General features: G+C 39.2%; 1 protein-coding gene and 1 pseudogene across 6 annotated transcripts in view; both read left to right on the top strand.

Annotated features, from left to right (window-relative positions):
* Nucleotides 1-13,589, top strand: part of AXDND1 (axonemal dynein light chain domain containing 1) — a 136,796-nt gene that overhangs the window by 5,090 nt on the left and 118,117 nt on the right. For 5 of the 6 annotated variants that reach the window (XR_013529486.1, XM_078356220.1, XM_035279266.3 and 2 more), the window contains exons 5-8: nt 8,596-8,716; nt 9,333-9,418; nt 11,683-11,739; nt 12,414-12,516. Coding sequence is in view for 5 of the 6 variants with exons in the window: in XM_078356220.1 (XP_078212346.1) it covers nt 8,596-8,716; nt 9,333-9,418; nt 11,683-11,739; nt 12,414-12,516 (367 nt within the window). In the remaining variant the exon portion in view is untranslated. Of the gene's footprint in view, nt 1-8,595; nt 8,717-9,332; nt 9,419-11,682; nt 11,740-12,413; nt 12,517-13,589 lie in introns of those variants that run through there. The other variant, XM_078356221.1, reaches the window with a different exon arrangement.
* On the top strand, nt 1,798-2,748 carry LOC103789147 (transmembrane protein 50A pseudogene; annotated as a pseudogene).

The raw sequence follows: 13,589 nt of genomic DNA, 5'->3' as shown, positions 1-13,589 counted from the left end.
ATCTGTTTTGTGTACATCTTTAGAAGAAGGAACTAGGTAACATAGCTTCACGATGTGGAAAACCTTGAAAAACAAAAGCGTAATTTCGGGATCTCTCCAAAGGGAGCTCTTAATCGTTACACTGTTCCAAATCAAGTCAGCAAATACTATTGTTTTTGTCTCATTCCTACAAATATTCTAAATGTCAACATTTTCCCTGTGAAGTTGTAGACCAGCTAGTTTTCTATGTATTGTTCACTTATTAATTTACTCCATGCATGCCCCTCACTTAAATGTCACTTCTGAAAGAAAAGTTTATACTTAACATACTTGAGTAGGTTACTTAGTCTTTCTGAAGTCCCATTTTCTCATATGTAAGAAGGGAATAGTAGACTTGCCCAGTTTTGTGTGCCTCCCAGGGATATTGTAAAGCACAAATACAAGAATGGATGCAAAGCACTTGTAAAACTATAATGTGCTGTTTAAGTATAGGTGCTATTACTCAGCTATGTTTCAGTGCAAGAAAAAGTGGTGGAAACTTGTCCTATTGACTTTTATGTCCTGAGGCTTTATATTTTATTCTCTGCTTCCAGATCATGGTTATAATTATTGGTAGCAGTAATTAGTATTATGAGTTGTTTGAAGTGCTTTGAAAGTTAATTAACTATATCTGAATGTGGCAATAAGCTGACATTAAAATTTTAATGTTGGCCAGGTGCAGTGGCTCATGTCTGTAATCCCAGAACTTTGGGAGGCTGAGGTGGGCGGATCACTTGAGGTCAGGGGTTTGAGACTAGCCTGGGCAACATGGTGAAACCCTGTCACTACAAAAAGTACAAAAATTAGCCAGGTCTGGTGGTGCATGCTTGTAATCCGAGCTGCTTGGGAGGCTGAGGCAGGAGACTTGCTTGAACCTGGGAGGTGGAGGTTGCAATGAGCAGAGATCATGCCACTGCACTCCAGCCTGGGCGACACAGCGAGACTCCCTCTCAAAACAAAACAAAACAAAGCAAAAAATAAAGTTTTAATGTCAAATGACTCTGAGTTGGAGTTTTGTTTTTTTTTTTTTTGAGAAGGATTTTTGCTCTTGTTACCCAGGCTGGAGTGCAATGGCATAATCTCAGCTCACCGCAACCTCCGCCTCCTGGGTTCAGGCAATTCTTCTGCCTCAGCCTCCTGAGTAGCTGGGATTACAGGCACGCGCCACCATGCCCAGCTAACTTTTTTTATTTTTAGTAGAGACGGGGTTTTACCATGTTGACCAGGATGGTCTCGATCTCTTGACCTCGTGATCCACCCGCCTCCGCCTCCCAAAGTGCTGGGATTACAGGCTTGAGCCACTGCGCCTGGCCAGAAGCTGGAGTTTTTTAAGTGTGAGTCAGGTTGACAGGATAATGCCCCCCTGACCCCACTAAAACATTTTCACTGTAATCTCAGAACCTGTGAGTACATACCTTACCTGGCAAAAGGGACTTTGCAGATATGATAGAGGTTAGGGACACTGAGATAGATCGATTATCCTACATTGTCAGGGTGGGCCCAGCCTAATCACCTCAATCTTTAAAAGTGGGAAAGGAAGGCGGTCAAGTGGGTCAGAGAGATGAGGAAGGAAGAGGACAGATTTGAAGTGTGAGAGGAGTTCAGCCTGCCATTGCTGGCTTTGAAGATAGAGGAAAGGGAAAAACAGTCAAGAAATGAATTTGGCTGCTAGAAGCTAGGACTTCTAATGACGCTCAGCTGTCAACTATCAAGGAAACAGGGATCACAGTCTTACAGCTTTAAGGAATTGAATTGTTAACAACCCAAATGAGCACCGAAATGGATTTTCCTCTAGAGCATCCAGAAGTAAACACGGCCCTGCCAACGCCTTGATTTTAGCCCTTTGAGACCCCGTTGGACTTCTGACCTATAGAGCAGTAAGATAATAAATTTGCGTTGTTTAAGATGCTAAATTTATGGTAATTTGTTGTGGCACCAATAGAAAACTAGTGCACGGGTCTGGAGGCCGTGGCTGTTTTATTTTCTTGGCTGAAACCGGCGAAATGAGGTCGGCCGGCACGGCGCTACACCGGGCTCCAGACCCACTGCACGACGCGGCTGGACTGACCTGAAAAAACTGTCTGGATTTCTAGAGGGCTTGAGATGCTCCGAATGCACTGATGTGGGGGAGCGGGGGCGGGAAGGGCAATAGGATTGCTTCCACTGCTGCTGGTGTACTATTTTTTACAGGCTGGGGGATTATCATAGATGCAGCTGTCATTTATTCCCCCATGGACGATTTCAACCACTCGTACCATGCCTGTGGTGTTTAAGAAACCATAGCCTTCCTAATAATTAATGCAGTATCGAGTGGACAAGTCCCAGGTGATAGTTAACGCTGAAGGTTGGCTGGGTCAAACAGGTGCTGCTATCTGGCTGTTTATTGGTTTCATGTTGGCCTTTGGATCTCTGATTGCATCTATGTGGATTATTTTTGGAGGTTATGTTGCTAAAGAAAAAGTTGTAGTATCCCCTGGAATTGCTGTGTTTATCCAGAACACCCTCATCTTTTTTGGAGGGCTGGTTTAAGTTTGGTGGCACTGAAGATTTGGCAGTGAGAACATCTGATTTTTTACAGCATGACGGCCCTGAGTGGTTTTTGTTTGTTTTTTACCTGCTCATTCCCAATCTTTAGTAATGCCATTTTTTAAGCTTATTTCTGAGTGTAGTCTCAACTTAAGGTTGCATAATACTAAAATCACAAGAACACCCTCTTTAAACAACAACCAAAAATTTATTGTGGTGTACACTTGATCAACTTATAAAATGTTAAAGGAAATTTTCACATGAATAATTTTTGTCAAATTTTATCATGGTATAATTTGTAAAAAATAAAAAGAAATTACAAAAGAAAAAAAAGAAACTAGTGCACGTGTGTACAACTAATAGTATTCATAAAAAGAGATGGCTGGTCCAAGAACCTCAATCACCCAGAACCCAGCAGTAAAATATAAAACAACAAAGCAAGTAGTCTATGAATAATATATATATATATTTTTTGAGATGGAGTTTCGCGCTCGTTACCCAGGCTGGAGTTGCAATGGTCTAATCTCGGCTCACCGCAACCTCCGCCTCCTGGGTTCAGGCAATTCTCCTGCCTCAGCCTCCTGAGTAGCTGGGATTCAGGCACGCGCCACCATGCCCAGCTAACTTTTTGTATTTGTAGTAGAGACGGGGTTTCACCATGCTGACCAGGATGGTCTCGATCTCTTGACCTCGTGATCCACCCACCTCGGCTTCCCAAAGTGCTGGGATTACAGGTGTGAGCCACTGCGCCCGGCGAGTAATATTTTTTGACAACTCTTTCAGTAGAGTTCAGTGCAGAAAATAAATAAGTCTAGATATTTTAAGCAGGAAAGAATTGAATGCAGAACGTTGGATATTCACAAAATTTTTGGAAGGGCTAAAGGAGCTGGTATGAAGAAGTGCCTGTGGGAAAAACTCCCAGAACAGGGTGGAATTGACAACTTCAGATAAAAGACATGTTTAGATATACACATAACTCAACCAATGATGATTTGCAGAAAAGTTTGAATTATGAGCTCAGTTTAATCTAGAGGCTGAAGAATGAGATGGAGGATTTCTTAAATTTAAATAAATAAAATCCAGTGATTGTGTTATGGTTAAGAATCAAAGTTGTTTTTTGTTTTTGTTGTTAAATAAAATAGATTTCAGAAGAGTGGAGGCTGGTGTTTTATCACAGAGTTTTATGAAGAAAAACATATCTAATTATTTTTAATAAAAAATTTTCAACAAATAGACTGCTGCTGCTTATTTTTTTTATTTTTATTTTTTTGAGATGGAATCTCATTCTGTTACCTAGGCTGGAATGCAGTGGTGTGATCTCTGCTCACTGCAACCTCTTCCTCCCTGGTTCAAGCGATTCTCCTGCCTCAGCCACCTGAGTAGCTGGGATTGTAGGCGCATGCCTCCATGCCTGGCTGATTTTTGTATTTTTAGTAGAGATGGAGTTTCACCATATTGGTCAGGCTGGTCTCGAACTCCTGACCTCGTAATCCACCCAACTCAGCCTCCCAAAGTGCTGGGATTATAGGCGTTAGCCACTTTGACTGGCAAAACAGGCTTCTAAAAATAAATAACCTAATCACCTCTTAAAGGTTTCACTTCATAATGATACTATTAAAATGGCAATTATGCTTCCAACACATGAACGTCTAAGGGACACATTCAAACCGTAGCAGTACCCAATACTTTAATAATATGTAGAAACACAAAAGGTTCCTAAAGTGGCTTTTGGAGAAATTTTGAGTGATAATTACCAATCAACATATTCTTTACTTTTTAATTTAATTTAATTTAATTATTTATTTATTATTATTTTTTAAGATGGGGTTTCACCATGATGGCCAGGCTGGTCTTGAACTCCTGACTAGGATTACAGGCATGAACCACCGTGCCCGGCCTTAATTTTATTTTAAAAAATTGTTTTTTGAGATGGAGTCTTGCTCTGTTGCCCAGACTGGAATACAGTGCTGCGATCTTGGCTCACTCCAACCTCCCTCTCTCAGGTTCAAGCAATTCTCATGCTTCAGCCTCCTGAATAGCTGGTATTACAGGCACCCGCCACCACACCGGACTAGTTTTTTTTTTTTTTTTTGAGACCGAGTTTCGCTCTTGTTACCCAGGCTGGAGTGCAATGGCGCGATCTCAGCTCACCGCAACCTCCACCTCCTGGGCTCGGGCAAGTCTCCTGCCTCAGCATCCTGAGTAGCTGGGATTATAGGCACACGCCACCATGCCCAGCTAATTTTTTGTATTTTTAGTAGAGACGGGGTTTCACCATGTTGACCAGGATGGTCCCGATCTCTTGACCTTGTGATCCACCCGCTTTAGCCTCCCAAAGTGCTGGGATTACAGGCTTGAGGCACTGTGCCCGGCCACCTGGCTAGTTTTTAAATTTTATTTTTAGTAGAGATAAGGTTTTAACCATGTTGGCCAGGCTGGTTTTGAACGTTTGACCTCAGGCGATTCTGCTCCCCAAAATGCTAGGATTATAGGCATTAGCCTGGCTCCAACATACTATTTAGATAATTATGTGTGTGTATATGTGTATAAAATATTGCATGTATAATTATGTATAATTATAAGAAATATATAAGCACATATGTATATATACACATATACATAGATGCATATATATTTATATATACTATTCATGTGTGTACATATGTATATAATATATAACATAAATATACATACACGCAGATATATATATACATGAAGCATTCATTATTTTTAGCTAACATAACAGTTGTAATGGCCAACTTCTCCAGGATTTATTGGTGTGATAGGAACTGCTGATCCATCATCCTGTGAGTAGCTTGTTCAGATCTTTGTGACTCTCTAAAACCTGTAAGAGGGTGGAGCAGAGAAAGAATCCCAAGAATTGGGAAATAAAGCTCTAACATTTCTCCCCTAGACATGTCCAAGAGAACCAGAATATTACAGCACAGGACATCAATAGCTTGATCTCTCTTTTACTACCAATATACCTTTAAAAATAGTTTATGGTCAACATCACGTATTTTAGGATCTTCCTGGGGCACAAGAATTGGCCTGTTGCCACCAGACCTCACATGCCATATCAGCTGCCAAATGACATTGCCCTCAAAGCACAGCCTCTCCCACCATTTCACAATATTGTAACCATTATAAGTCATTCTAAAAGAATTTAAAATTTCATTTCGTCTATAAAACCTTTCTAGCTTCTCTTAGAAGAAAGCCCAAACTTTTAAGCATGACTTGCCATGTTTAGTGCTCTAATTCCAATAATTTTATTCTTCATACTTCAACTATGTGTTCAGTCATCCCTCAGTAAGTCATCCCTCAGTATATGTGGGGCATTGGTTCTCGGACATCTGCAGATACCAGAATCTGTGTATACTCAATTCCTGCAGTCAGCCACACGTGTCAGAAACTCACGTATATGAAAAGTTGGCCCTCTGTATATGAGGGTTTTTTTTTTTGAGACGGAGTTTTGCTCTTGTTACCCAGGCTGGAGTGCAATGGCACAATCTCTGCTCACCGCAACCTCTGCCTCCTGGGTTCAGGCAATTCTCCTGCCTCAGCCTCCTGAGTAGCTGGGATTACAGGCACACACCACCATGCCCAGCTAAATTTTTGTATTTTTTGTAGTAGAGATGGGGTTTCACCATGTTGACCAGGATGGTCTCGATCTCTTGACCTCGTGATCCACCCGCCTCGGCCTCCCAAAGTGCTGGGATTACAGGCGTGAGCCACCACGCCCGGCCCTGTATATGAGGGTTTTATATCCAGTGAAAACTGTATTTTCTGTCTGTCTGGTTGAAAAAAATTCATGTGCAAGCAGACCCACACAGTTCAATGCTGTGGTGTTCAAGGGCCAACTATACTCAGTTTTCAGTTCACTGAAGTCGCAGTGTGCTGTCCTGTCTCAGGACCTACGCATATGCTGTTCTCTACCTGAAATACTTATGCCTTGTGGTTGCTTACCTGAATCCAAATCAGTTTTTGTTCTCACTGTTACTGCCTTCTGAGGTTTTCCCTGACTCGGTCTAAACTGTATTTAGGTGTTGTTATTAATTGTTCCAATAACATTCTGTTCTCCGTTATGATAGTCTTTATACTTTTCTTTGGTTTGAGAATCTTCACCTCTATATTGAAGGCTCTCCAATGGTAGGGACTATGTTTATTTAAAAAAATAGTTCTCTATTCCTTTCATCTAGCGTACTTTCTGTCACTTATATGGTTAATAAATATTTTCTGAGCAAATTAATGAATTTTAGGCATGTTCATGTACAATCCTAGAACCCAGGGCACCCAAATTTAATTAATGTAGGTATTTTTTTGAGATGGAGTGTCGATCTGTCTCCCAGGCTGGAGTGCAGTGGTGCAATCTTGGCTTACTGCAACCTTTGCCTCCCAGGTTCAAGTGATTCTCCTTCCTCAGCCTCCCAAGTAGTTGGGACTACAGGCATGTGCCATCACACTCAGCTAATTTTTGTATTTCTAGTAGAGATGGGGTTTTGCCATATTGGCCAGGGTGGTCGTGAACTCCTGACCTCAAATGATCTGCCTGCCTTGGCCTCCCAAAGTGCTGGTACTATAGGCATGAGTCACTGCACCTGGCCTTCATATTGTAATATTTCTTTATTGTCATTCAACTAGACTCTTAGTTCCATGAGGGTAGGAACTTTTTATTTCCTTTTTTTATTATTAATGTTCTTAGCTCCCAGAATACTGCCTGGTATGCAGTACATGCTGAAATAGTCTTTATCATGTAAACTAGTAAATACATTTGGAGTTTGTAGAAAGATAATAGAAAATCATTTCAGGGCACCACTGCGGTGATGAATTAATGCCTATTGTTTTCTGTCTTGGAAATCTTAAAAGAGTCAATGACTCAAGATTCAGTCTCCTTGGAGAGTATGTTGGTCTAACGTAGAGCACTTGCCCCCTTCTTGGTCACCTGAGGATTTTTTTTCCCTACTTTTCTTTATTTTGTATTATTAAACTTCTTATTTTGAAATAATTTAAAGACTCACAGAAAAGTTGCAGATGTGATCAACCCTGGAAAATGTTTCAGGGAAGTGTGGTAGAAGATAACTGCTAAGAGATTGTTTAACTTCAGCTTTCTAGAAAATAGTTTCAGAAGAGAGGTATGGGTGGAAATCAGATTGCAGTACAATTTCAGGAAGTTTGATTTTTAACAGAAAGTGAGCGATGAAGGCTCAATCAATTGATCCATTTATAGATCATAATTACATGACAGCAGCTGGGTGTGTTGGCTCCCAGCACTTTGGGAGGCTGAAGCAGGTGAATCACCTGAGGCCAGGAGTTCTAGACCAGCGTGGCCAACATGGCAAAACCCCATCTATACTAAAAATACAAAAAATTAGCTGGGTGTCGTGGCACGTGTCTGTAATCCCAACTACATGGGAGGCTGAGGCAAGAGAATTGCTTGAACCCAGGAGGTGAAGGTTGCAGTGAGCTGAGATTGTGCCATCACACTCCAGCCTGGGCAACAGAGTGAGACTCTGTCTCAAATAGTAATAACAACAACAACAACAACAACATACAACCCCTAGAAAATTTTTATGCACTAAATAAAAAATAATAATGATAACAGCAACAACAACATGACAGCAACGCATGGTCAAAGAAAGATCTTTAGAAGGGGAAAAAGTTTGTTATAGATCAAAGGGAATGTTCCAGTAGAGTGGGAGATACACGGAAGTTATGACTGATGGAATGAGACTCCTGAGGATATGGGCAAAGATGGAATCAAGGACCTACGTGGAGGGAATAACCATAGGGAAGAGAGGGTATTTTAAACTGATACTAAAGGAAAGGAAAGTGCTTGTGATATGAATGAGAAATTTCAGGTGGAGAAGAGAAAGAGTGTGGGGGAACTCATGTTTAATGCCTCAGTCTTAATAAAGTGTTAGGTAATGAGATCAGTTTTGCTGACACAAAGGACCATCTTACCCATTAGAAGGATATATGTGGATCTTACCTGCTGTTATGTGGTATCCAGATAGAAAATTTATTTTGTAAATATATTTTTCTTATTTTTAGGGATATTTCTTTTCTGTATGATGTTAAATATGCCAGAGGACAGACTAAGGAGAAAGCAGTTTGTCCCCCGCATTTGGCCCGTTCATTGCAGTCACATGATGGTGTCATTGTGCCCCATAAGGTAAAGTATTTGACAAATAATCTTTTCTCTTAATATACTTTTAAAACTTATTGCTCCAAGATATAAAACAATATCGCACTATAACAACCTGCATTGCTCACCAATCTTCATAGCATTTTCAAATTGTTTCTTAAAATGGGAAAAGGGCATTTAGCAGGAAAAGATGAAAATACCTTCTTTTAAGCCATTTTCCAAACAACAGTTAATCTGTTTTAATCTAAAAAACACAGTGTGGGAGATTTGATTGTTTTCCCCCTAGAAATGCACGTATGAAGTTGTAGGATTCTTATCTTTGGTATCTTGCTAAGTTAAATTTTAAATTCTCTGCTTAATTTAAAGGAAAAGAATCAATAAACTTCTGAATATATGGGACACATGTAACTAATACTAGAACCAGGGTTATTCTTTAATTCATGGTTATTTTAGAAATGTGTGCTCTGCTTAGTTTCTGTCATTTGCTATGATTCACATTACTGAAAATACTGTTATTTCTCCGGTCAAAATTTTTAACTTAAAAAATAGTATCTCTTTGGGTTAGGAATTAGGACTTGTGCAAGTGCATTTTTTCATCTATTAATGTAATCATTCTTTTCTTTTGCTTTGCTTTGCTTTTAAGCCGAAGAGACTAACAGATACTTTGATTCCTGAAGAATTTCATATTGTGTCAAGTACAGGAGTTTCAGGTTTGGAGTGTTATGATGAGTGAGTACTATGATATGTAAAGAATACCTAGCTGGGCATGGTTACTCACACCTGTAATCCCAGCACTTTGGGAAACTGAGGCGGCCAGATCATCTGAGGTCAGGAGTTCAAGACCAGCCTGGCCAACATGGTGAAACCCTGTCTCTACTAAAAATACAAAAAAATTAGCTGGCATAGTGACACAGGTGCCTGTAATCCCAGCTCCTAGGGAGACTGAGGCAGGAGAATCACTTGAACCCGGGAGGCAGAGGTTGCAGTGATCCAAGGTCCGCCATTGCATTCCAGCCTGGACAACAAGAGCAAAACTCCATCTCAAAAAAAAAGAATACCTGACAAGTTTAACTTTTTCTCCTTCCCATGCATAGAAGAACCTGAGAATAGTATACTCATATTCCTAAGCAATATATGAACTGAAATGAGGAAACATTAAGCCAGCCATCCTAATACAATTAAGAAAGAGACAAATTAAGCACTTAAAAGAGTTTGGGATGTTAGTGATTAAAAGATTATTCCTATCTTTTCCTGCCATTTAATTTTGAACTTTTTAAAAAATGGGACTTTGTTTTGAATATATGACTATGCCTTTAGGAATGATTTTGAGCAGTGATCATGGAGACAAAGGAAAGTAGCCCTTGAGCCTGCATCTCATAATGCACACTCCAGGGCTTGGCTCCACATTGCAGACTAATCATCTTGTCACCTTTGGTTTCTATTTATGGGATTGAAAATGGGATCTTGCTTTTATTTTCTGAAACAACACTTGAATGTTTTATAGTTTAGAAAACTAGAACTTTGGATTAAGGTTTTATAATAAAATATGCGGAGGCTGCCACTCTTTTGATATTGTCTTTCCAATATGTATGTTATAATATATTGCATTTCATTGTGATGGTATGTTTCAGAACAATATTTTGCCCAAGAAAATTAAATGGAATTCATTTTTTGGTAATCTTTTATTTTCATGTAACTTCATACATAAAAGTTGTAAAAATGGGAAAAGGAATGCCTATATACCCTCTGTCCTGAGTCACTGGTTGTTTATACTTTGTCTCATTTGCTCTTATACACATATAAGCATGCGTATACATGCATATATTTTCAATCTATTTAAGAGTAAGTAAGCAAATTCTTCTACCACCAAACACTTTAGTATGTATTTCCTAACAACTCATTAGTTATAGATCTTTTGATGAATTTTTTTTTTGAGGTGAAGTCTCACTTTGTCACCCAGGCTGGAGTGAAGTGGCATGATCTCTGCTCACTACAACCTCTGTCCCTTGGGTTCAAGCAATTCTCATGCCTCAGCCTCTCAAGAATATGGGACTACAGGTACCTGACACCACGCCTGGCTAATTTTTGTATTTATAGTAGAGATGGGGTTTTGTCCCGTTGGCTAGGCTGGTCTCGAACTCCTGACCTCAGGTGATCCACCCACCTCGGCCTCCCAAAGTGCTGGGATTACAGGCATGAGCCACTGTGCCAGGCCTTGATGAATTTCATAATTTCTTCTGTATGATCATCATTTCTTCTGTCAATTTGTTAGTTGTCATTTTACCATATGGAATAATGGATTTCTATTTTATTTGATGGATTTTAATTCTTTACTATCATTTTTTATTTTATTTTATATTATTTTAAATTTTTTAGTGTTTTTTTCTTTTTGAGACATGGTCTTGCTCTGTTGCCCAGGCTGGAGTGCAGTGGCATGATCTTAGCTTACTGCAACCTCAGCCTCCTAGGTTCAAGCAATTCGCCTGCCTCAGCCTCTGGAGTAGCTGGGACTACAGGTGCCCATCACCACACCCGGCTAACTCTTTGTATTTTTAGTAGGGACAGGGTTTCACCATGTTGGCCAGGCTGGTTTCGAACTCCTGACTGCAAGTGATCCTCCTGCCTCAGCCTCCCAAAGTGTTAGGATTACAGGTGTGAGCCACTGTGCCTAACCCATTAGTTTTAGGGTCAGATTTTTCCAGATTTGGCCAATGGCCAAAGGTGGCTCATTTGAGCAGTCTCTTGTGTTCTTTGGACATGTCCTTATGATTATTTGAACACTTATTTTCTGACTTGATAAGGCTTCCAGGTTCATCTTGTATTTTCCAACTCCAGCCCTGGAATGAGTGGTGAGTCACTTCTCCAAGGAGTTCTGATTCCTTTTAGTGGAGGATGGTACTTAGAAACCAAGATTCTGGGGGATAGTTGTGCTAATTGATGAACAGGCCAGAAAATTTTCTTAAAAGAACATTTACATATCTTATCTATTGTAGCAAATACACTACTCTCCTCACGGATAGTGAAAACAGACTCCTGCTCTTCCCATCCATGTAAGTACAGTTTCTTTTCTAAAGTGTTTCTCAGAAAGAATAAGTATATACATACATATTTCTTGGTACTTTGTTAACCAAAATTATTAAAATTATAGCAGAAACCCAAGATAATAATTTCCTACAATTTCATCATCTAATCAGTGTTTTCATTTTTCCAATTATATATTCAACGTTTATGTATTTTGTCTAATTGCATATTCAGTTTTATATATTTACATATATAGCATAATATTTAAATGCTATAAAGTGCTTTTATATTCTGTGTTTCACCATTAGTATTTCTTCATTTTGCTATAGTTTTTTTTTCCTTTTCTTTGTCCCTTTTCTTCTCTCACATTGTGAGGTAACCAGTGTTAAAAGTTTAATGTTTATTTCCCACATTCTTTATTTTTCTATATTCTTACACTCCTACGTGATAGTATATAGAATTTTGGGGTTGGAAGCATTATTTTCTTTTATGAAAAAGAGAATCATACTATTTGGATTTTCTTGCTTATTTCTACTATATTACTGATCTCCCAATAGATTAATAGATACAGGTCTAATGCTTAAAATGCCGTTAATATCCCAGAGGGTATATATGTTCTCTTTACACATATTATGTTCTTTTGCCATTTGAGAATGACCTGTTGCAATGTTAATTACGTAAGTCTGCCACCTTAAATTTTTAGGAAACCTAATAAAAGAGTAGAAGCGGCCAAGCTGAATGATGTGATGGATACTATGCTACAGAGGGCTGGTGTGGAAAATCAGGAATATACAGGACCAACCAAGGTAATCGCAAAGATGAATGCAACCTGGTGGCTAAGAGCATGCCCTCTGGAGGCGGACTGCCTAGGTTAGAATGCTGACTCTGCCATGTGTTAGCAGGTGGCCTTGGACAAGTCATTTAATGAATTTGTACCTCAGTTTCCTCATTTGAACATTAGAGATAATAATATCATCTACCTCATAGGGTTTTGTGGAGATGAAATGACTTAATAAATGTAAAGCGTTTAGAAAAGTTCCTGGCATGTGGTCGATACTGTATAATTAATTGTTAGTATTATTATTCCACCAAACATAAGGTATCATTGATTCTAAGATCCAGTCACCACTTGTGATTATTATTTTCTACTTAAGAAAAAACTCTTTTAGTCTTATAGAGAGACTTTTTTCTTTGTCAGGGCCATTTCTTTTTTGCTTTTTATATTTTATTTGTGTAGAATTTGAAACATAAAGAAAAACTTCCATACAAGACACTCTATGTAACCTTTACCTGGATTCTCCATCCAGTTCTTTATATGGTGCCCTGTTTGCTTTATCATTCTCTCCTTCTCTGTCTACATATGTATCGTTTCGTTCTGAACCATTCATTGTAGAGTGAGTTAGAGACATGCCTCATGAGCATGTCCTATAAACAAGGACATTCTCTTATATATCCATAATATAGTTATCAGGAAATTTAATGTTGATATGATAATATTCTTTAACATAGATCACATTTAAATTTTATATTTTATTAATTGTCTCTATAAATGACTTTTAAAAATAGCAATTTTTTTCTTCCTAGTCCAGAATTCGAGGATCACACAGTTCTTTTAGTTGTTATGTTTCTTTTTCTTTTTTTTTTTTTTTTGATGGAGTCTCACTCTTGTTGCCCAGACTGGAGGGCAATGGTGTGATCTCAGCTTACTGCAACCTCCGCCTCTGGGTTCAAGTGATTCTCCTTCCTGCCTCAGCTTCCAGAGTAGCAGGGATTGCAGGTGCCTGCCACCATGCCCGACTATTTTTTTTATTTTTAGTTTTAGTAGAGATGGGGTTTCTCCGTGTTGGCCAGGCTGGTCTCGAACTCCTGACCTCAGGTG

Source organism: Callithrix jacchus, chromosome 18, assembly GCF_049354715.1.
Source record: "Callithrix jacchus isolate 240 chromosome 18, calJac240_pri, whole genome shotgun sequence".
Classification (NCBI taxonomy): Eukaryota; Metazoa; Chordata; class Mammalia; order Primates; family Cebidae; genus Callithrix; species Callithrix jacchus.
Note: the sequence above shows the minus strand (reverse complement) of the source record. Positions and strands in the feature narration are given on the sequence as shown.